The 21988-nt window shown below is 37.7% G+C and overlaps 1 protein-coding gene across 5 annotated transcripts in view; it reads left to right on the forward strand.

Moving 5' to 3' along the window:
- The first annotated feature begins 1557 nt into the window (after positions 1-1557).
- LOC139978354 (solute carrier family 12 member 2-like) overlaps positions 1558-21988 on the forward strand; it is a 33307-nt gene continuing 12876 nt past the window's right edge. For 2 of the 5 annotated variants that reach the window (XM_071988487.1, XM_071988491.1), the window contains exons 1-13: positions 1558-1718; positions 7605-8097; positions 13381-13494; positions 13797-13872; positions 15309-15404; positions 16139-16278; positions 17121-17231; positions 17932-18043; positions 18146-18273; positions 18677-18877; positions 19323-19430; positions 20066-20189; positions 21763-21864. In XM_071988487.1, the coding sequence (XP_071844588.1) occupies positions 7759-8097; positions 13381-13494; positions 13797-13872; positions 15309-15404; positions 16139-16278; positions 17121-17231; positions 17932-18043; positions 18146-18273; positions 18677-18877; positions 19323-19430; positions 20066-20189; positions 21763-21864 (1651 nt within the window). In that variant the 5' untranslated portion in view covers positions 1558-1718; positions 7605-7758. The other 3 variants (XM_071988488.1, XM_071988490.1, XM_071988489.1) reach the window with 3 other exon arrangements.

Consider the following 21988-nt stretch of genomic DNA (forward strand, 5'->3'; position numbering starts at 1 on the left):
CTTCTCAGAAGATCATTCCTTATATTATTGGTGGAAGTTATTCACTTGATCATCAGTTTAAATAAAAGATGGCGCTCTTGACCGCTCTGTTTACCAGATCGTCGGTTTAATTACCGTTGCCCTGATGCTTATTTACCTGATCATCGGAAACTAATTGGATCTTCGGCGTTCTTACTTAATTACCCGATCGTAGGTTTAATATGCATGAGGTAACGCTAGCTTATTTAGTCGACCGTCGACAGATAACGAACACGGCACTAGGAACGGAGCCAGAAGGTAGGATATACTCCCTTCTCTTTTTAAACTACCCATTCTCCACAAAGAATAAAACAGTTATTAACACAACTTTACGTGTAGACCGCCTAATTATAAAACTAATTAATAGCCTAACTATGCCTCGGAAAGTACCATTTCAGGCCAAAAAGGAAATTTGTTTTTTTCTCTTGGGAGGACCCCATGTCCCCTTCACTGGAGTCGACTTCAACGACCTCAGGGTCATACCCCCTCCAAGTGCTCACAAGTATTTGACAAAATATATTTCAATTTCTTTAGGTCTTTTATTCGATACACGGCACTAAGATAGTATAATGAATTCACACTTTTTCAATTCGCAATTTGACAGTTAGACATGATGCATAGAAATAAGTACTTTCTACTACGCCATGCTTATTCACCCAAGAAAGACGCCAGCTAAATTTTGTGACCCCCCCCATATGCTCTGGTTTGGAGCCTGAATATATACCGTACTATAAACTTAATAATACAACCAACAATGATGTTATAATGCATTTGATATGTCAAAGGGGTTGTTCATTTATATTGTTTGTAGACTGAAAAATGTATGTACTTGACAAATCATACAAATAATGTTTTTTTTTGTTGTAGGATATGTATGTTAGTGTATATATGATAAAGGTACCATCAAGACGGTCATTGAACTAGTTACCAAAAATTTCTCATGGTATAGCACACTGACCTTGGGCTGTTGACTCATAGAGGCGTTATACCCTGGTTTGACGAAGCACTCTCTACCAGTTTACTGTATATGATACGACGTATGGCCTAATTGTTTGTGTGCCTTCCTATGTCTAGCTGTTTGTGTAGGAGTCACAGATCATCGGCGTATACATTAACCTGGAACGCTCAACCATGAGAGTCATGGGACGTGCCCCCTTCAGGCAGTTCCATAACAACTCCCTGCTCCATTGTAGCACTCAACTCTTATATTACTCCTGGAATGTGTATTCTACAATAACTAATGGCATGATCCTATAGCAACCACATTCCATTTGTATACAGCCCTGATATCTTGCGTGCGTTCCAGTTCGATTGTTTGAAAACAAAATTCTAAAAATAGCAGTTTTTGAATTGAAATATGCATTAAATTAAGCATTAAAAAATATACCAAGTAGCTACATTCCGTTGTTCGCGTATGAATTCGTAAGTTGTTTATTTCATCCGGTAGAAAGTTTTATTAAATTATAATACCCCCCTCTCCATGATAATTTGGCGTTCCATAGCCATATGAGCAAGCGCTGTGTTGTACATATGTTGGCCAGCTTCAGCCGGCCTGAGAACTAGACGTACTATACTACTATTACTAGTCGTACTGTACTTGCATTACAGCAGGTCTACGATCACGGTGACTTTAAGACTGACTTCTCGAGCACATATCGGACTTTCTACAACCATAGGTGTCTGCTGAATGAAATCGAGGGGTAAGTGATCATCATTCCTTGCGAGATCAGTTCGTTTGGTAACAAGTAACTGGTCCACTCTGATACTATGGTCAATGTAGGTTTGTAACTACAGTATGAACTCAGAAGTGAACAAGCCCCGAACACACTATCACAGGTGGTGAGTTTTGAACGTTACAAGATAAGCTAAATTATTGCAATGTAAGGCTATGCCTAGACGAGGCACAGTCTAGTTGTATATTAGTACTACTACTATTTAAGCATGGCTGTAGTCGAGTCCACCTATCCCAAGTCCACTGGGTCCAAGTCCAATACCGCGCGAGCCGAGTCCGACAATACTTTCAACTCTTGGTAATAGCCCTTAGTATTGGTGTTCAGTGTAGGCCCTATGGAGCAATTGCATTTACACCTTAGCTCGGAAGACACCCTTTAAAAAAAAACGGGAATTGTGGTCATCTTGCATATAGCCTATATGGTAACATACACCCACTTAAAGCCCCATGGACTTACACACTAAATCATAAAAGTAATGTGGTCTCTAAGTTTTGATATAAGTTCTCAATAGCTAAACCTATAATTACTCCTAGCTAAATGCTACCCATCACTTGATGGCCTTTCATGGCACCATCAATTTTCTGTATCATGACCTTGAAGATTTTTGCTATCAGAGCCTGATGTTTTTGTCACTTTTAACAAACCTCTTTACTCAGTAGTAAACAATTTTCGTACGATGCTCCTGGGAGGCCTAAAGGGGTCTAAAATTGCTTCAGTTGACCCAATTTTTGCACGACATGTACTTCCATTCATGCTCTTCAACATGAAGCCACAAAAAAAAAAACAGATCCTAATTGAGAGCATATTGAAAAAGATGTTTTCCTACTACATTTTGACACTTTTCCTGAGGAGAACATTCAGGCGGAATGATATAGACTCTAAATAGGAGTATGCCACCATACAGACTGAAATAGATTTATGAAACAATGCATCATTTGGGGGTAATGATATGAATTAACAGACCATTGTAGCATACTGCACTGCTGTTGTTCCTAGATTCCCTCTTCCAAAAATAAGCCCAGTGTAGTGTTGCCTGTTTCTGTTAATTTCACTAAACAGTTAGAAGCTATAACAGCAGAACCATTTAAATTGTTGCAATTTTATCCAAGATGGCCCATTAGCTTTGTACATGCTTTCCAAATAGAAGTCCAAACTACACTGTGTACATACTGTAATGTTGTGTAAATTAGTTAATCACAAAGTGTAAGTAATCTAACTTAATTGTTTTGTCTGGTGTTAGTCTGTTTACAACTGATTGAAGTCAAATATTCACCTAACATGTATTGTAGCAGCATGTTTATTCCCTTCTCTCTTCTCATTGTATCAATATTTTTGTGCAACCATCTTCTTCCCACCCGCAGTTAAACAACAAGTCTTTGTTTCACTACTAAGCCATAACTTTGGTCCACATACAACTGTTTCTTGGCAAAATCTTGGCAAGAGTCCAAAGTAACTTTGACACACTCAGTGTAAATACATCCACTGCTATATAAATACAATTCCAATTGTCATTACTCATAACAATGATGCCCGGAGAAAAATATTACAACACATGGAAAACAAAACGTAACACAAATTCTCTGCAAAAGTGAGTTATCAATCCTATTACCAGACTGAGACTTTTCACTATGTAATGTATGAAATTCTTAGAGTTTATAATCACGTTTACATATCACCAGTGTTTGCGTTTTGTAACATATTTCAAACATGATGCAGATTGGTTAGGCCTATCTGTATGTACCATAATTATCCAATGGTAGGATATAAGTTTTTATGTAACTTTGAAACTTACAAAAACGTTTCTGTTTTGGCAGCAGAAAACACAAGGCATAGTCAAAGGTCTTTGTTATGGATATAATAAAGCATTTTTTTTCCATTTTTAATGTCAAACATTTCTCTGAAGACGTTTTTGGATTGCCCGAGGACACTTTTTAAAAGATTTTTAGCATTGAAGTATATGTTAACTGCTGATACAGCCTTGCACTAAAGGCTTTTGCTTAAATATTGCACATGTACACAAGTCCAGTCAAGTGCACTATATTTCTTTTATTTTAAAACCATGTTTCCATTGAGTACGAGTGTGTAGATTGATAACTGCTCCTACCTTAGTTCACTAGGCTATAAAATTATTTCCAACATGTAAGAAAAGACAGGATTTTATGATATGTTCTCAGATATATCACTATATATAGCAATGACATCATATCACTATATATAGCAATGACATCATTTTGCAGTAAGTCATGAATATTCATATATAAACTTGTCCATCATCAGCCAGTAAGGACAATTTCCTAATGCTAATACCTCTCTAAAATGTCCTCCCATATCATATGCTTCAAAGCACTCATATTGACAGTACACACAGTTCCTAGCACTAGGAGTGCTCTGAAGCAGGACAGGACGGGACCCAACCGGGTGACATCATTCTAAGTTTAACAGAGCTTGCTCTAGCTTAAGTAGCAACTTCCTCATGCTCTCTGCACTGATGAATACATGCTATGTATATGGGTCAACCCTACCTTAGCTTTGAGTATTAGGACTGAAACATCTAAAATTGTAGTATTACTGTGTACTGTAGGAACAGTTACAGGATTCTCCACTATTTTGAAAAAGATGAATATTAAGGTAAGTCTTCAAATTTCTATAAGGCTGTTTCTTGGAGGGGTTCTAGAATTATATATAAGACTGTATACAGTATATTCAGTTTTTTAATGTAAATTTTTAGTTTTTTAGTTGTTTATACAATGATTGTACAAATGGTATGTGTCGGTCTTATCGTCAATGATCAAAGTATCATCCTACTACTTGTTCTCATGAATACTAAGGTATTCATTTTGTAAGCCAAGAATCTGTGTAGAAATATTTGACTGGCCAAAACAGGTGTTTCTGACACTTGTTGGATATCATTACAGACTGTTCATACAGCTTGGAATGTCAGGTTAATACTTCACTGTAGGTAATGTATTGTGAACTGTGCAAAGTTATGCACAGGAATGTTTCAGTGCTGGGCAGATTTGTGCGGTAGTGGGATCCACTAACTGGGGGGGGGGTCTGAGGGAAAGTGGCCCCCCTCAATTTTGGAAAAGTATTTGCAATAAATAGTGTTTGGGCCAGTCGGTATTCAGAGCAGCGGTCCGCCGGTGCCCGGTGTGAGCACATATCTGACTGTATTATGAATGCAGTACTGTGTAGGTTAGCTATACTTTGGAGCCTGTGTAAGTTATAATGCAACAATGGAGGTTTACAGTTTTAATGGACAATAATTGCACATTGATTCTTTTATGGATTGCTAGCATAAACAACAACAAAATATTGTTTGTGATAAATAAATGGTTGCTTTTGTTATTTTCACATGTTCCTCAACTAGCACTAATGGTACTTTGTTATTGAACCAATCTACCATTTGAAACTGACTGTGTGAACAGAAAGGACACAAACAGAAAAAGCCAACAGGCATTTTACTATTCACTTAATGCCATTGGTAGGGTCATGTTCTGGAAGTCACAAAGCCAAACCCATCGGTGCCATCGGTGTAAATTTACTGTGGACCGATGTGACTTACTGTAATCTCCTTTTGTGCAGTCTGAAGAACTGATCTTCACAGTTGATGTGTGTAACAGTGCCTTGACATCAGTATAATATCGGCGAAAGAACGCCCCAATATGAAAATGATACTGATTCTTGGACTTCTGAAAAGCCGCAAAATACAGAAAGATTGGATAACTGTTTAGAGTACTACATAAATAGACACTCTGTGTGGTAAAATGATTAAGGGGTAGTCGGTTGACCAGAGGTGACCAGTCACCATGGAAGGTCAGTGTCAAAAGACAATCAGGTCACTCTAGATATGGTAGAGAGAATGTGAAGGTTGTGATAAGACAGGTAAGTTCATCACTCACAAGCACCCAAACCATGACGGAATTGGTTTGGAATTTAGTTTTGGTCGCTTTATGGTCAGAAGAAATGGTCTACACAATTGCTACAGTATTGTAACAGTGCCTTGATATTAGTGCTGATTTTCAAATAGAAGGGGAAATTTGTATTGTATTGTTTATCTGCATAAATTGTTTTCTCAATGTGTAACTTATATACTAACCTTTCATTTCCATAGTTCTCTAGATGTATTTTAGTATTGTAAAATAGTATTTTGTTGAATTACATGAGGCTCTAATTTTAATATGCCACTAAATCAACTGATCATGCTGAGTAGATGGAGTATACAGTACTTAGACTATACACTGCTATTTAAAGGTATTATTGCCCAAGGCTTTGTATTGTATTTAAGAGTATATAATTAATAAATAATAATATTAACTAATATATATATATATATATATATAAGTATTAAAGTTTCAATCCCTTTTGGAGCAATAATTAAGCAAACACGTTCAGTGCCTTATATTGCGTGTAAGACCATAGTATACTGATTCATACTGTACGGACTATCATGCATGAAGCTAAGTAAGCTGTATATATGCCAGATGTTGTTTTCAGATTGATGGAAGACACTAACATTATCCTGTTCAAGTAATGCATGCCCACCCTTTTACACATTGACCTCGCAGTAAGGGTTACTGGTTTACTGACAAAAAAAAAAAAACAACCATTTAATTCATGTGATTACAGAGATCTCTGGAGGTGATAAGTCTGGTGCATGAGCAAATGTGCTTTTTAAAGAAATGATGTCAATTCTATATTTAGAAGTTCATTACTTCTTATAAACTGTGAATACGGTTATAATGAAAAGAGATAAACAGAACCAATGCATTGCCAGCTCATACAACCAACTGAATATAGAGTGGCTTCTCATTGGTTGGTTAAGTATGAAAGTACTGTAACTTGAAGAGATGGTCTTTGTTTAGTGGTGTAGAAATTCCTGTCTGGATGGGGTGTTTTTTATTGGGGGGGGGGGGGGAACTGTCAGCTTGGGTAAAGGTCAGTTAGATACATGTCTAGATCAGATTTTCATACATCACATACTTTGGTTATGTAGTGTAAACTGTAAACTTTACAGTGTACAGTAGTGTATTATTTTTAGTTAAGAGCACATGGGGTAAATAGAGGAATTTTTGCTACCTAACCTTTGTAATGTTTGCATTCGACTTACTTCAATATTCCCATCATAGCATGTTATTCATATATAATTAAATTATGAGTCTATTCTCAATGTACAATTAATAAGATATATGTGGCTATAAGCCTATAACAACTTTTCTGCTCCTAATCAGAGAGTTACAAAAGTTCTTCTTGGATTTAGCAATGTCTTGTTTGGAATTGTTCAATTGTTGCTTTATACATGATCATGATTCTTTGGTCTTTGGTTTGATAATATTGTGTTTACAATGTAGTGTAAGATTTCTTATGTTAAATGTATATTGTTGTCAAGGACGATTAGCATTTGTTGAGGATTGTTTCTTATTTGCATTTAATATTGCACACTGTACATAGGAACAGTGATGCCCAGAACCTCATGAAGATTTATTTTGCGACCTCACTTCCCTGTCCTCTCACAACTAAGGCACTCTTTCTCTACACACTGTCTAGAGTGACCTGGTAATCGTTTAAAGGCACTGCACTCCTCCGGTGTCCAGTGCATGTGCTAACTTTTAGAACGAACCTACTGTACAACTTACTACAACAAACTATGAATGAGGTTATGTTATGAAATGGAACCTTAATAAAGGACGCTTTGAAATGAAGCTATGAAATGAAGTCTATAAGTCTTGATGTTTGACATGTTAATGAAGTGATTGGCATGAGTTGTTACGTAACATTATCTACTAGTTAATTAAGATAATATCTAAGTAGCATTTCACTGTGTTTATGATTTATTTTATGCTCTTCCTTCAGACAGATTTCTAACGACAATGGCCATCATCTAATCTGTTGCATCACAGTTCTCTCACCACTTTGGCTGTGAAGTGAAAGGTTACTACCTTACAGTTAAGCCCCCTATACCTATAATTCCAAGAAATACTACCCATTTCATCATTGGAAAGTTGCTATGGCAACCTTCAAATTAGGCGATGAAGGTTCATCAGACAGTTCTCTCCGCCAGGCTGATCCGCAGGATGATCCACCCCAGTCATCACCGAAACAGAGTCGTTTCGAGGTCAATGTGGTCAGTGAAGACCCATCGAGTGACCCAGGCAATCTCGAGGCAAGTAATCACAAGTTGGGGATCGATGACGCCAGCTTTGAGCAGTCCATGCAAATGCACACTCTTGGCCAAATGACCATGGAAGCCAAACCATCGATTGAAAACTATCGGAATATGTTCTCAATAGTGACAGAACCAGGCATGAAATCCAGACCCACATTGCAGGATTTACATGACCCAAAGGTGAGAATAGAATCAAAATCAAATTTTCATGTGTTTCTCTTTTTTTTGGTAGTTGAGTTTTATCATTTGGACTCGTTGTCAAAGAAGGAAAATCTCGGTCCAGTGAATTTGTATGTATCTATGTATGTAGCTGTGGATCTATCATGCTTCAAAGGTTATAAGTTATTTTGAATGCTAGGGAAACCTCATCGTCAGTTGTAGTCAAGTTACAGAAATTGTCAACAAATTTGTCAGTTGGTCCCTTGCTATATAGCGGTGTTAGGTGTGACTGCAGGTACGTCATATGACATATTTACTTCGATCCTCGCTTACCTGTCTCCCCATAACCTTAGCACCACGTTCTACTGTGCCTGGAATATCCTGGTAACGTTATAACACTGCTTGCGCTTTATGACCGGCCCCTCTAGTCATTGCCCTTCCTTCTCATTCTACCATTCAAAGTGTCTACAAGTGATTTTCGAGTGGATTTTCTTCCTTCGGAATTCGTCCCTTTTTGGTAACTGAAATCAACTGATCATGTTGTGCTGTACATAGACAAAATTATTCACTACGTGCCTTAAATACGACATCTCACCCATACACGTTTCTCTGTTTGTGCTTTTCATTGAGGTCTCTGTCAACCAACATGCTTCCCTTTTCAACACATTGATACCATTTAACATTATAAGTTCTTGAGAGCATTGTCAAGTGAAAATAAAGCCCAGTTTCAACTGATGTTACCGCATTTCACTGGAGACTAACATGTTTAGCTAAATATGTAACCATTGAGATATGTGAGCAACCTTCTAGTCTCAAATTTATGAATTCCATAAAAGTAGGTTAATATCAAAACCAAGTGTTTTAGATACCTACTTTCCTATTTTAGCATATTTAGCAGTTATTGTGTCACTATATCAATATACAATTTGCCCTCTAGTAATATACAAATTTGCATCTCTACTGCTTTGAAGTTATCTTCCAAGTTCCCTAAGGGAAGATGATTTGAAGAACATCGCACACATTTCTGTTAGGTGACATTTACAGACCTGTTATTACTGTAAACAAATTTTATTTGGCTGCTGACCTAGTTATTGGCTGCTTTGTGTGTTCAAGTAAGAACGTGTCATATTCTACAAACAGGTTGCTGAGTCCATACCTGCTGTACAGTACAGTACTTGTCAACCTCAGTACATTATGTTTCCGTAAAATGTGATGATAGCGTGGATGACTCAAAAGTTACTGAGAATTTAAATTGACTCCAAAAAATGCTTGCTGATTAATCGATATATCTGTTTAGATGTTTTGTCATCGCAATTAACTCGAACATACAGAGTGTGCAAAGCAAAAGAATTTAATTTTTCATGATAACATGTTACTAACTGTGTGCTACCAAAATTTAATTAGTTAGTGATAGAAAAGTGCATAAAGATGGAGTTTTTATGAAGGAGATCCAAAGTTAAGATCTAGCTATGAAAGGACACAACGTGGTGCTTTTCAATGGTACAGTATACAGTATATGTCACATAGTGTGCAGTTAAACATCAATGATATGTGTTGCATAACTTGCATTGCATAAACGTAGTACAATAAGTTTCAGCATTTCACAAGTTACTGATGTGTGTTGCATTGCATACAAGTAGTACAATAGGTTTCAGGTACCACAGATTTGTTTCTCACAACCTATAAATAAATTATATAATATGCCCTACAGATGTATTTTATAGACATTTGTCATTCTATAAACTAGAAAGGCGTGAAGTATAATTACCGGTAAATGTTTACACTGGAGTCATTTTGAGCCCTGCAAAGCATGTTAAGCACCTATAAACTTGTCAGTGGGTCCACTGTGTAAATATGTACAATACTACTACTATACTTATAATGCAATCACTTTAACATGGAATGGGCTATGAATGTTCACAATATTAAGTGTAGATTTGTACTTGGCTGTTCATGTCATGGTAGTAAAGTTTCAAACAAGTATTTTCACGATTGTTAGTGTAGATGTGAAAACATGATTTTACAACTAGGTGGAAAATATGGAAATGGAGTTGGTGGTTTTACATACTTACTGTATGTCTGCAGAGCTGAACTTTAATACTGCATGAAGCACGCGGTATAAGGAACCCATTGAATTTACGACCTGTATTAGTCACATGTAATCATCTATAACAGTGATTTACTTTGTTCCTCACTTACCTGTCTCCCATAACCAAGTTGTAGCACCCCCAGTTTAAAGTCACCTGGTAGCCTTGAGAATTTATAACTTTTATCATTTGTAAATGACTTCACTCCTCACTTACCCTGTCTCCTCACAACAAATGCACTAATATATATATACTCTACAATGTCTACAGCACTTATTAAACCATGAAGCAGAGTGTTCCCTCCTAGCGATTGGTCCATTCCTGTCCACCACCCTCCTTTTGTCATTCTGCCACCGAAAGTATCTGGATGACGTGTTTTACAAACTACAACAGCGATTTACTTTGCTTACCTGCTTTCCACAATCACAGCACCCTCACACTAACTGTGTATGAAGTTACCTAGTATTTACATGATAACCTGTGTATTAATTAAAACCTGTAGCTTATTATCCATGTATACTGCTTGTGACAATGCTGGTAGCAATGACTGTAATGTACATGGTTCGAATGCTGGTGGAGGCTGGAAGTTGTTATCACTGTTCTGGATTTTCCAACTCACTACGATTTCAATTATATGAATTCTCTTGTGGGTGACTCTGCTGTCTTACATAACTCACATAATAGTGAGTGCAGAAGTTATCTAATATCAGTCAGGTATGCCAGGTCATGTGTAATAAATTATCTGTGCATGTTACAAGCAATCAATATAGTTTCCATAGCAACAGATAAGTACTGTACCTGTACTGCAATTTATAATGCACTATGCATCATGTTTGAACTCCTTTGTGTCAGGTATTGTACAAGTTGTATTACAGATGTGGATTGGTAGTAGTTATTCTTTAGTTATTATGTTTTTAAGTTTTGTATCTGCTTCACTAACTGCTTTCCATTTCACCATCTGGTCATAAACTGAAATTGGATTTGTTGCTAATCAGCACTCGTAACACAGCATAGTGTGTTTTATACTCTGATTATAAAAGAAACTTACTTGATGATGAAATTCAAATGAGGGGAAAACTAATTAGTTATGTCAACAATGAATTCTTCAATCAATCATTAAATGTTCTCTAATCTTGAACAGACTCTGTCCTCTAACTTTTTGTTTTGCAAATTAAAATGTTCAGACTATTTATCTATTATTTGTTACCACAAGAGGGAATGCTATCCCTCGTCCATGACAAGAATTCACTCTGTTAGTGTAATTACTCCATCCTCAAGTAGTGATTTGGATTACAGTGGGATGGCTGCTGATCTATTTCTTGTCACGAATATTTAAGGATGTACAGGCAAAGAAAACGGAAGCATTTCCAGGCTTTGGTTGTCATGAAGCACTGATCATCAATGTTGTGTTTATTGATATCAATCAGTAGTCTCTAGACCTCTGTGTGGGAGAAGAAACTACAGTAACCTCATTTGCCCAAGTTGCCTAGGAGACCTAATCTATACAAGATTCTTACAACATGTACTGTGGTACTAGACCCTTACATACTGTGTGGTATTAGCCCTTACATACTGTGGTACTAGACACTAACAAACTGTGGTACTAGACCCTAGATACTGTGGTACTAGAACATAACATACTGTGGTACTAGACCCTTACATACTGTGGCACTAGACCCATACATACTGTGGTACAAGACCCTTACATACTGTGTGGTATTAGCCCCATACTTTTTGTGATATGAGGTGTTCATTTTCAAGGAAACATTCAAATAGGAAATTATAACTACCTGCCTTTAATTCAGTTTGACTATAAAGAAAAATGATTACTCGTGAACAATGACAAAGCCATTTAGTCATTCATGATGTAATAGTATTGGGAGATGAATTGCAAAAAACATTCAATAGGAAATTTGTACAGGTATATACTGTATGAGGATATGCACAATAGATATATCACTTATGCACTATATGTACAGTACAGAGTGATTTCAACCAGAAAAGAGAAATAGAGAGAAGGCCATAGTGTGGTGAAATTCACTGCTAACATAGTAAATGTTAAGTCAATACACAATATACCATTGAACAGAATGGCAGGGATAGTAGTAGCAACTGTACATCATCTCTGATTAGCACTGATTCATTTAAACATTGTGTATTTATAAGTGAACGGGCCTTCCCAAGGAATGGTCCTTTTTAAGCATCTGACACATTGGGGATAGCATACATAGATTGTGTGCAGATTCTGTAAGTTCTATGCATTTCTATGTACAAGCTTGTTCCACCAACATTCTCTCTCCTTGCTGACTACTTTGCCGGCCTATTGTAATTAGGAAGTGCCTCATTTGTCATTATTAGTTCTGCATTTGCAAGACTGTTCCAGCTATGGCCTGTTTCCTTTTGTCATTTCACAAGCCTACACCTGAAGGCCTCCCTTCCGTTTCAATCGCTAACACATGTCATAGGATGCTGTGAATGAGTAGCTTCTGAGTAACTTCCAAGGATATTAGGCAATATTTAGGCTTTTGTGCTCCCCTTAGCAACGGCACTGTCAGTGTTCGTTTATGTTCAGTTACTCTGCTGAAAGCAAGCAATGTATGCAATCATGCTGTGATCTGAGAACATGTATGCAGTGTTTCTTGTAATAAGGCGTGCGAAACTACAAAAGTTAACAAAGTGTCACACTCAATGTGATTGATGGCTTTCAAATTGTTGATTGACCTGTCTCTGTAGAAGCTATCAAGATGGTCGTAATGAGATTTGTTGAGAGCAAAGAGCTCACAAGCCACTTGAGATGAGACTTTCCTATGATCACTAGTAATTATGTTACTCATTCCTCCCTGCTGTAGGACCCCCCGCCCCCATCTCTTGACTTTCTCCTCCCCCTTTTGTCTATTATAAACTTGTGATATACTCTCATTACATACAGTAGATCTATGCAAGTAAAATGTTCAAAACACAACCTTTCTTACTCTGTCCAATATGAGCTGAATTGTTTGTAGTTATAAAGTGAACAATGTTTGTTATAATAGCCTTGATGTCTTGCAGTGGCCTGTGACTGTAGTATAAGCTCAGTGCTACAGGATTGATGACAGGATTTGTATGTCATGTGCCACTACTGTTTTAAGAAGGCACACGCTTGTGTTTTATGTGTTCGTGCAATAACTTAATCACAACTGTCACACACTTACACTTTTTCCCTTCTCAATCTTGCTAGCCCGGAGGAGACATCAATGGATCACCATCGTCTCAGAATTTGGCAGGAGCAGAAGAAGGGACCCCATCTCATAACAAGAAAGCTGTGAAGTTTGGCTGGATTAAAGGAGTACTAGTAAGTAGTATTAAAGCTTGCTTGATTAAATCTGAAATCAATCTTAGAAACGACTTGGTAATCATCATAGGAGATGAACAAGGAGACTCTTTGGTATAAGAATAACATGACTGTAAGTGGAGGTAAGCGCAACTTAAAGGGGCTTATCAATTTATCAACTGACTGTTGAGTGATACCGAGGTCTTTTTGAATTTCTCATGAGTTTGTAACAAGCATGTTATGTACGTCAACAGGCCTTATCCTTACCTATTGAGTCTTTGGATACAGATAAATAGATGCATATCCATGTTACCTTTCCATAGGTACGATGTCTGTTAAACATTTGGGGAGTGATGCTTTTCCTTCGGCTCTCTTGGGTCGTAGGTCAATCTGGAATACGTAAGTAGTTATTACAAGAAGAGTTTCAAAGGTAAAGGTCAAAAGGTCATTGAGTTCAGTAGTACACAAAATAGCTACTTATGTGAACATACTGTACTCTACCTCCAGAGAGGAAAAATTAGGCAACTTCATTCTTGGCATATATGAATGTTCTTCAATCAATTCAAAATTGTTGTTACTCTTGGTGGAGGTCAAAGGTCATTAACCAGGATGTTCAGTTGGTAATTGGTGGTTGTTGGTGTTGTACATAAATTTGGGTTCCATGCCGAACGAAGACAGAATGTATGAGGTTTATGTGTGTATATGTGAACATGTGAACATGATAACTCGCCATGTATACCTTGAATGAACTTCAAACTTGGTATGCAGATGCCCTTTATTACTTTCTCGCCTGCTAATGACTGCTAATGTATGTTATTGGAGAGATGAAATTCACTTGAGGTCACCAGTAGCAAAAATATAAGAATTTATTTACATATCTATAAATCTGGTGAATCTCATCTGGTGGTTTGTAGGTGGCACCTTTATTGAATACTAGCCTTCTGGTAGTTTTGGTGGAAGTCAAAGTTCCAAACATTTTGATGATTAATATAATTTGAAAAATCAAATAGAGATGTGACATTGAGACGTTAGTGACTCGCCACTTGGACATTTATTACCTTAACATGATTTCCTGAAATCCAAAAGGTTTGAGGAGAGCCCTGCAAAAGCTAATCAACTCAATTTTTCAATTAACTAAATAATTAACTCAGAGACTTACAGATATGAAAAGGAAAATGTGGTCTTTATTGGAAGTATTTGAAATGATTCACCTTTCTCATTCTTTTCTGAATTATTATTGATATTATTATTATTATTATTATTAATTATTCATGTTGTAAGGCTACAAGCACAGATAGCAGCTGATGTTTTCTGAACCATTGTGCATGGTTACCATAGAAACAGTTGAATATAAATTTACCACCTTTTCTGTCTTTGGAATTGGTTCATGATGTTTCATGCAGTTACTATTTTTCACCTTTGGCTGTTATCATATTATGATATTATGTAAGCTATTTAGTGCCTAGACCTACATATGATTAAATCTCCAAATCTGGTTGGATCTGTGCTACTCAACCGAGCGCAGGGATGAACTAAATGTATCGTTAATTGATCCAACTTTTGATTTGTCGGCTCAGTGCCAAAGCCTTCTCGACATCGAGCTATTCTCATTAGGGGCTTGAGTACGGCCCCAGTTGGACATCCTGAAGTACAAAAGTGTGGGCGTGGGAAGGTGTATGCAGGTGGATCTCAGACAGCAGTTATTAATAGTTCTACCTTAAAAAGCCTGTTGTTGCTACTAAGGGGATGGGAGCAAAGAGGGGAGGGGAGGGGAGGGGGAGAATTGGTAGTGTAGGATGTTATCGTTAATGACATTTTGTGACATCTTTTACCAGTTTGTGCTACCTGTATAGTTCTGTTGTCCGCGGTGGTGACGTGTCTGACCACCATATCCATGTCTGCTATCTGCACAAATGGAGAGGTGAAAGGAGGTAAGCTGATCCATTCAGAAACTTCCTAAACTTCTTTTAAGACCAGTCTGATATTCAAGGTATTCCTTAGTATATATATATTTTTTATATTAATATTTAAGCTGCGTCCCATTTATTCTTCATATCCATATTTTAAGGGTTTTGTCATTTTGTTGTCTTTGCAATGCGCTCTTAAGCATGAAAAGAGTGCTATATAAGTCTGGTAAAATAAAAAATAATATTAACGACGTGATTAGTTAGCTTGATGTAACATGTTTTGCGAAGATTTTGTTGGAATTTATCAAGTAAACACAATTATGGTCTGTCAAAGATGGAACATATTCTATGTTCTATTGTCATGGTTGTTATTGATATATCATCTTCAATGTACAGAGATATTTCTGACAGGTCGACTCATTTGGATACTTGGTTTGGGTAATTCTTTATTTACACACATTTTTACAGACCTATAAATCTTACAGTTTGATATCAGTACTTTCTGAAATGTATTGGTAGATAGTTATTAGGCATAGTCTTAATTGTTATTTTTGTGGCAGATGGCAATATCACTTTCTAAATCTGCTTTACCAGATGGTGATATTCCATTGTCACGCCATCTTGTTTTTTGACTGATGGTGATATCATATTATCTTGCCTTCTTGTTGTAAAAGATGATGATAACCTATGGACAATCCCATTTTCTTTTTTGACAGCTGGTGATAACCCATTGTGTTACTTTTTTTTTGTTTTGACAGGTGGTGCATACTACATGATATCTCGCAGTCTAGGACCAGAGTTTGGAGGCTCCATTGGTCTGATATTTTCAATGGCCAACGCTGTGGCTGTTGCTATGTACGTTGTAGGCTTTGCGGAAACAGTAAGAGATGTTTTAGTGGTAAGTCTCTCAGAGACGTTCTTACATTCTAAGCACATTCACATTTTAGTTTAGCTGAACCTTTTTAAGGGTCATCTCAGAGGCCAGTGTTAGACCGTAAGAAATTGCTCTGTACCAAAATTAGCATATACACTTTCAAAGTGAGCAAAACTGATGGTACAGAACATTTATCATTTGTTAATATTCTAGTCAAGCTTCAGTATGATTTACGTGATGTTTTTTATTTACTATTACTAGCAAGGTTTCTTGCACCATCTTCAAGTAAGCAATTCACTCTGCAGTATTACTTTCATTTGCTAAATCTAGTTCACCATTGCATTTATCAAAGTCTCACAACCTCTTAGGGTTTTATTCAATCACATGAATTAATAATTAAATAAATAGTTTCAGCACTGGTGGAATGGCATCCAGTCTTTATGTTCCCACATTATTAATTGGAAAGTCAAGCCCAAGCAAGCACTGAATTAACCATACTCATAATTAAAACAAAAGAAGAAAAGGTACATAAAAGTTTATGAGATGAGTCGAGGAAAACAACTGATCTAATAGTTTTGTTAAATAGAAGAATTCAATATTCTGGTCTTATTTCTGTGTTTCATGTCATGAGGAACCTCTCTCCAAACCACTTAGTACCAGAGAGAGAGAGAGAGAGAGAGAGAGAGAGAGAGGGGGGGGGGGGAGCAACAAGCTTGGGAAAAGCCTCTTCAACAAAAATGTTTTCAAAAGTTATTTGGACAGATAATCGCTCTGGGATTCTTTTAAAAACTTCCTTTCCTTGTGTAATATCTGTGATCAAGCTGATGTTCGGTGGAGCTAAACGATCTTTCTTTTTTTACCTGCAGGAGAGTGGTATAGAAATCTTAGGCTACGTTCACGACGTCAGGCTTATAGGAGAAGTGACGCTAGTTTTGATCCTCTGTATAGCTTTAATTGGCACCGCCTGGGAGGCAAGGGTGAGCAGACAGATCCATCTTGCTTGAGAGGTTTAGTCGTGCTCGGAGGGACGCGAGGGTGGGTGTGGGTTGGGGGGGAGGGGGCTGTTGGTTCTTGCTAGAGCTGTTATCAAGATTGATATGCTAATTTATATAGGTGTACTTGAGGACATTTTCCCCTTCACAGCTCATCAGTGTTTACCTCAATAAATGATCAACATAAACAAATCAACATTGGAAATCAAATCGTCCAAAGTTAGCTAGAAAATGTGATTCATTAATGTTGAATGAGGATATTTCTGAGCCCCCCAAATAATGATTTTCTCAAAGTCTCCTCCCTATCTTTCTCCCCTCCCCTTCCTGCAGCAACATTTTCTTTATATCTCTCTGTTTTACCGCAGAGATGTGCATTGTTAGTTAAGATTACCTCATGCTGGTGTTTCCTGGTAGTCAATGGTATAAGTGGGGACAGATAGAGAGAGTATGGAAGGGGGTGTGTATCCTGGTAGTCAATGGTGTAAGTGGGGACAGATAGAGAGTATGGAAGGGGGTGTGTTTCCTGGTAGTCAGTGGTGTAAGTGGGGTCAGATAGAGAGTATGGACGGGGGTAACCAATTTGTCGTCATGTACTTGTAGTCTGGCCTGGTGCACGGTACTAAGCTATTGTCATGCTGTTACAGTGTAGAGTGTCCTACTAACCTCTCTGTCTTCTCTTCCACAGGCCCAGATTATTCTACTTATTATTCTTCTACTGTCCATGGTAAACATGATAGTGGGCTCATTCCTTCCTCCTACCGAAGAAAAATTATCCAAAGGATTCGTCGGCTATAAATGTAAGTTCCAAAGACTTGTTTCGTACTTAAGACTTTTGATGATCGAATGTGGTCTATAGAGAACCATCGTGTTTTCATTTTCTCTCTCTCTCTCTCTTACAGTTGATGTTCTTAAAGTCAATTTGCTACCAGATTACACCGATGGCTACAACTTCTTTCTGGTTTTCAGTATTTTCTTTCCAGCAGCAACAGGGATACTGGCTGGGGCCAACATCTCAGGAGATCTTAGGGTAAGACATCACACTATATCTAGATGAATGGTAGGGAACAGAGCATTAATCTAGAGGTAATGTATAGGATGGTCAACCCATAGGTGGTGTAAAGGTGATGAACAGCATGATCTAGAGGTACAATATAGGGTGGTGAACCCATAGGTGGTGTTAGGGTGAGGAAGGGAGCATTATTTGACCAAAGGGTTTCTTCAACCCTTAGAAGTTGTTAGGTTAAGGAATAGAGCAGTATGTGTAATGGAGGGTGGCCAACTCAAGCAAGTGTAAGAGTAAGGACAAATCATTTGTATAAGGTGGCCAACCCTTAGGAGGTTATTAGGGTAATGAACAGAGCATTATCTAAAATGAAAAATTTCTTAACAAAGAAACTGTCACATTTGCTTAATCTTTTATGTTTCTTTAGGATGCACAAAAGGCAATACCAAAGGGAACATTCTCAGCAATTTGGATTTCAACAATTGTGTATGCTCTAATAGCATGGCTGTTTGGTGCTGTAATGGTGAGAGAAGCATCAGGCAACATCGATGATGTTGGAAATGGCACCGTGTCGGAAGTTTGTATCGAATTCGACGACTGCGAGTTTGGACTCTCTAATGACTATCGGGTGAGTTTGATAGAGTAGTCCTCACTGTTGCAATCTGCTTATTTATCCTACAGGCCTTCACTAACATTCAAAAGTGCCTGTTATCACCCGTACTAGTCATTCTAGTGATTACTAATGCCCTTTGTAAAACAACATGCATTTAAAGATATTTATATACTACCAAAGCATTTTCATTATTCATCATTGGTCATTGTTATTGAACGGCATAGCCCTTTATTTAATGCACGGGTTAATAGAACACTGGAAGTTACAGTAGTTGTTATTTCATTGAGGTCTCAACATTCGTGCATTCTCACTTTTAATTGTCTTGCATGAGGCCAGTCAGTGGTGATGAAGCAAATTTTCTCGTTATTAGTCCAACCTCTCATAGACAGTGCAGTACTATAAATTCAGAGATATTGTTCTTGTATTCAATGTGTTAATATTAATGATATATTAAAAACAGGCTTCAAGACTTATAGCAGGTTGGGGGCCATTAGTGCTGGCTGGTATCTTTTCGGCAACTCTTTCATCGGCCTTAGCCAGCATGGTCAGCGCTCCAAAAGTATTTCAGGTCAGTCTTCCATTGAATTCTTCATATATTTTGTACTATATGAACTATATATATATATATAAGCCTGGAACTTGGCATTTACTTCCTTCCTTGCTAACCTGTCTCCCCACAACCTAAGCACTCTCATTCTTCCGTGAGTAGAACGAACTGGTAATGTTTTAACAAAGTGCGCCCTCTATGTCCAGACCTCTCCGGTCAATACCCTTCCTTCTCATTCTACCACCCAGAGAGAGAGAAAAACTGTTAACAAACTGCTCATCTACTGCAGGATGCCTGTGTAGGATCAATGGATCAAAAGTCAGGCAGAAGACCGCTTAACCTATACAGTTAACATACAGGATACATAGTTAATACGTATGCTGTTGTTTCTTATATGATCACTCTCAATGTTTCCTAAAATAGTTAATCCTTTCTGTAAAGTGTCCATAAAATTTTGGTATTTTAAAGTCAAGACGAAACTGCCATGCGTGATTTGGGAGCTTCTTTATCTATTTGACCAGTGTGGTTTTTCTTGCATAATAAAATCTTTAAGGTTAGTCCATGAATTAATTCATACGTGACAGTTCTGAATTCATCCCCTTGTAATTCGCTAGTTAATTCGTTTCTTATCCAACATTTCTCCCCTCTTTACACAGGCTGTATGTAAAGACAAGATTTTCCCAAAGGTGGAGTTCTTTGCTGTTGGTTCTGGAGCCAGTGATGAGCCAAAGAGAGCCTACTTTTTGACTTATTTCATTGCAGCTGGGTTTACAGCGGTCGGTAAGCAACAAGGGCTATAGATTAACCCATTGAATAGATCTGTCCCGCATCAGTACTGTGTGGGTATTAACAGCCATATGTGGTACTGTGTGGGTATTAACAGCCATATGCAGTACTGTGTGGGCATTAACAGCCATATGTAGTACTGTGTGGGTATTAATAGCCATATGTAGTACTATGTGGGTATTAACAGCCATATGTGGTACTGTGTGGGTATTAACAGCCATATGTGGTACTGTGTGGGCATTAACAGCCATATGTAGTACTGTGTGGGCATTAACAGCCATATGTAGTACTGTGTGGGTATTAATAGCCATATGTAGTACTATGTGGGTATTAACAGCCATATGTGGTACTGTGTGGGTATTAACAGCCATATGTGGTACTGTGTGGGCATTAACAGCCATATGTGGTACTGTGTGGGTATTAACAGCCATATGTGGTACTGTGTGGGCATTAACAGCCATATGTAGTACTGTGTGGGCATTAACAGCCATATGTAGTACTGTGTGGGCATTAACAGCCATATGTAGTACTGTGTGGGTGTGGGTATGAACAGCCATATGTAGTACTGTGTGGGTATTAACAGCCATATGCAGTACTGTGTGGGTATTAACAGCCATATGCAGTACTGTGTGGGTATTAACAGCCATATGTAGTACTGTGTGGGTATTAACAGCCATATGTAGTACTGTGTGGGTATTAACATCCATATGTAGTACTGTGTGGGTATTAACAGCCATATGCAGTACTGTGTGGGTATTAACAGCCATATGTAGTACTGTGTGGGTATTAACAGCCATATGTAGTACTGTGTGGGTATTAACAGCCATATGCAGTACTGTGTGGGTATTAACAGCCATATGTAGTACTGTGTGAGTATTAACAGCCATATGTAGTACTGTGTGAGTATTAACAGCCATATGTAGTACTGTGTGGGTATTAACAGCCATATGTAGTACTGTGTGGGTATTAACAGCCGTATGTAGTACTGTGTGGGTATGAACAGCCGTATGTAGTACTGTGTGGGTATGAACAGCCGTATGAAGTACTGTGTGGGTATGAACAGCCGTATGTAGTACTGTGTGGGTATTAACAGCCATATGTAGTACTGTGTGGGTATTAACAGCCATATGTAGTACTGTGTGGGTATTAACAGCCATATGTAGTACTGTGTGGGTATTAACAGCCATATGTAGTACTGTGTGGGTATTAACAGCCATATGTAGTACTGTGTGGGTATTAACAGCCATATGCAGTATTGTGTGGGTATTAACAGCCATATGTAGATAACCTGTGATGTACGTTGCTTGTGTATTACTGCCCTTTTGAGTTTCAACACCACATGCTTACCGGTGATGGAGTTCTGTCACACATCAGCTTTGTAGGTATCATCCTCTATAGATAACCATTCTATATGTTATACGTGTACATCTTCTATATGTTCAAGTTGCTCCATGTTATACCCGAGTGCTAGTGTTATTACAATACAGTGAAACAGTTTCAGCCATTATTCATGTGAGTCACTCATTTTGACTCATTTTGACTGTTTTCTGTTATCTTTTCTTCACAGGTGCATTGGATACAATTGCTCCCCTTATCTCCAATTTCTTTCTGATGTCCTATGCACTTATCAACTTTTCATGTTTTTCGGCTTCCTTAGCCCAATCTCCCGGTGAGTTTTATGTGACTTTTCTAACCTCTTGCCATTGTTATATTTTAACTGAATCACAGATTAAACAAACTGGTTAGATCCTTTAAAGCATTTGAGCATTTTTTGACTCATTAATGATATAAAT

The sequence above is a fragment of the Apostichopus japonicus genome, chromosome 13, assembly GCF_037975245.1.
Source record: "Apostichopus japonicus isolate 1M-3 chromosome 13, ASM3797524v1, whole genome shotgun sequence".
Classification (NCBI taxonomy): Eukaryota; Metazoa; Echinodermata; class Holothuroidea; order Aspidochirotida; family Stichopodidae; genus Apostichopus; species Apostichopus japonicus.